This window comes from Manis javanica, unplaced genomic scaffold (assembly GCF_040802235.1).
Source record: "Manis javanica isolate MJ-LG unplaced genomic scaffold, MJ_LKY HiC_scaffold_36, whole genome shotgun sequence".
Taxonomy (NCBI): domain Eukaryota; kingdom Metazoa; phylum Chordata; class Mammalia; order Pholidota; family Manidae; genus Manis; species Manis javanica.
Genome location: NW_027332182.1, coordinates 444,654 through 446,565, shown reverse-complemented (window position 1 = coordinate 446,565; position 1,912 = coordinate 444,654). Strand labels below are relative to the sequence as shown.

Genomic DNA, 1,912 nt, shown 5'->3' with positions numbered 1-1,912 from the left:
CATGTGGCTTATAGTAAAAGTCCTTTCATCTTCAAGAAAGGACTCTCTGGTGTGGCTAATGAAGGAAATTGAAGTGTATGATATTGGCCTTTACCGAAGCAAGTCTTTGTGAGAAGTACTGTTATGTGGGAGAGAGACCTCGTGTCTCAGTCATCAGCATATCTGTGTTTACCCTTCCGGCTCATTCCTTACTTGGACTCTATTTTGATTTTTATACCCCATTGGACAAAACAGATTTTTTTGCAGGTATATAGACAGTATTTAATATTTTAGCTTTACGGTATTTCTTATAGCTTGATTATTTCATTCGATTAATTAATAAGCACTCTTCAAGGTAAAAGCTTTGTATATGAGTTTGCACATTTAATTCAGTAAACCAATTTATACCACATATTTACAGCATATAAGGACATAATTCTCTAACCCATCTGTTTCCAGCATCATCTTATCCCTTTGCAACTGACTACAGGTTTCTGAAGTATGTTAGCAGATACGGACAACCTCACCATCTTCACAGAATTCCTCCTGAAGGACGTCTCAAGCTCCCGGGAGCTCCAAATCTTGCAAGGTTTGATATTCTTAGTGGTTTATCTGGGTGCCCTGGCTGGAAATCTACTGACATTTACAATCATTGTTATAGATCCACATCTTCACTTGCCCGTGTACTTTTTTATCGGCAATTTATCCCTTATAGATTTTGGATACATCACAGTTACTGTTCCCAAATCCATCACAAATTCTTTGATGGGTCAGGAAATGATTTCTCTTAGAGCATGTGCTGCTCAGACTTTCCTATTTATTTTCTTTGGAGCTGCAGAGTTCTTCTTCCTTGTGGTCATGTCCTATGACCGCTACATTGCCATCTGTCACCCTCTGCACTATGCGTCCACTGTGAGCCCCCGTTTCTGCACACAGGCGTCATGTGGCTCATGGGCCAGTGGGCTGGTCTATTCTGCTGTCCACACAGGGACCATGTTCAGTCATCCCTTCACTGAGTCCAATGTGATTCACCAGTTTTTCTGTGATGTACCTCAAATTATGAGCATTTCATCCCAGGCTGTGCAATTTTCTGAGTTTGTGGCCCTTGCTGTCAGTGCCTGCATTGCATTACTTGGCTTTGTCATCTTATTTGCCTCATATGTTCACATCTTTTCAACTGTGCTGCACATGCATTCTGTGGAAGCCCAGAAGAAAGCTTTGTCCACCTGCTCCCCCCAGATAGCTACACTTACTCTGTTTATAATTTCTGGATTGTTTGCTTTGTTAGGCCCTGTTTCAAATTCATCAAGCATTCAAACCCTCCTCACAGCTATGTTCTACTCCATGGTGTCCCCCTTAGTCAACCCCATCATCTTTAGCCTGAGGAACAGGGAGATTAAGTCTGCTGTCCATAGAATGTTAAAGAAAATTTTCCAGTTCCACAGAAGAGATTTTATTTTTTAACCAGAAATTGATGTTACTCTAATCAATGTAGGAAAATGTGTACAAAAATATTAACTTTAATTTTAAAGTTACATGTTAGGAGTGTGGTCATTTAATAAAAGAGAGATGAACATATTAATAAATTTGAAGTAAATCATGTGAACAAAATAACTGTTTGAATAAAATGAGCTCTTATTTCTTGTAGCACTATTTAAATACCAATTGTTATGCAGTATGTAGTGGTATTTTATGTAGTTTCAATCCCATGATTTTGAAAGCAAATAAAGATCTAAAATGATAAATTTATTTCCCCACATATGCACTGATTTTTTTGTAATGCTGAGATGAAAAATCAGTTCTATGTTTCTGTAAGATAATCCATACCTATAGTTTTTCACCTTATCTCTTTATTTTAGTGTATTTTCACATTCTATAGATGAACATAAAGCATGAAATTTTATTAGATAGCTGCAGAAAATAATGCTTGTAT

General features: G+C 37.4%; 1 protein-coding gene across 1 annotated transcript; it reads left to right on the top strand.

The window, feature by feature from the left end:
- The first annotated feature begins 480 nt into the window (after positions 1 to 480).
- LOC118970091 (olfactory receptor 14I1-like) lies at positions 481 to 1,443 on the top strand. Its single transcript, XM_037005596.2, has one exon. The coding sequence runs from the start codon at positions 481 to 483 to the stop codon at positions 1,441 to 1,443; it is 963 nt and encodes a 320-aa protein (XP_036861491.2).
- Positions 1,444 to 1,912: the final 469 nt, after the last annotated feature.

Bases quoted from the DNA above. Each gene is read 5' to 3' on its own strand.
- LOC118970091 (XM_037005596.2), top strand. From the start codon at position 481: ATGTTAGCAGATACGGACAACCTCACCATCTTCACAGAATTCCTCCTG.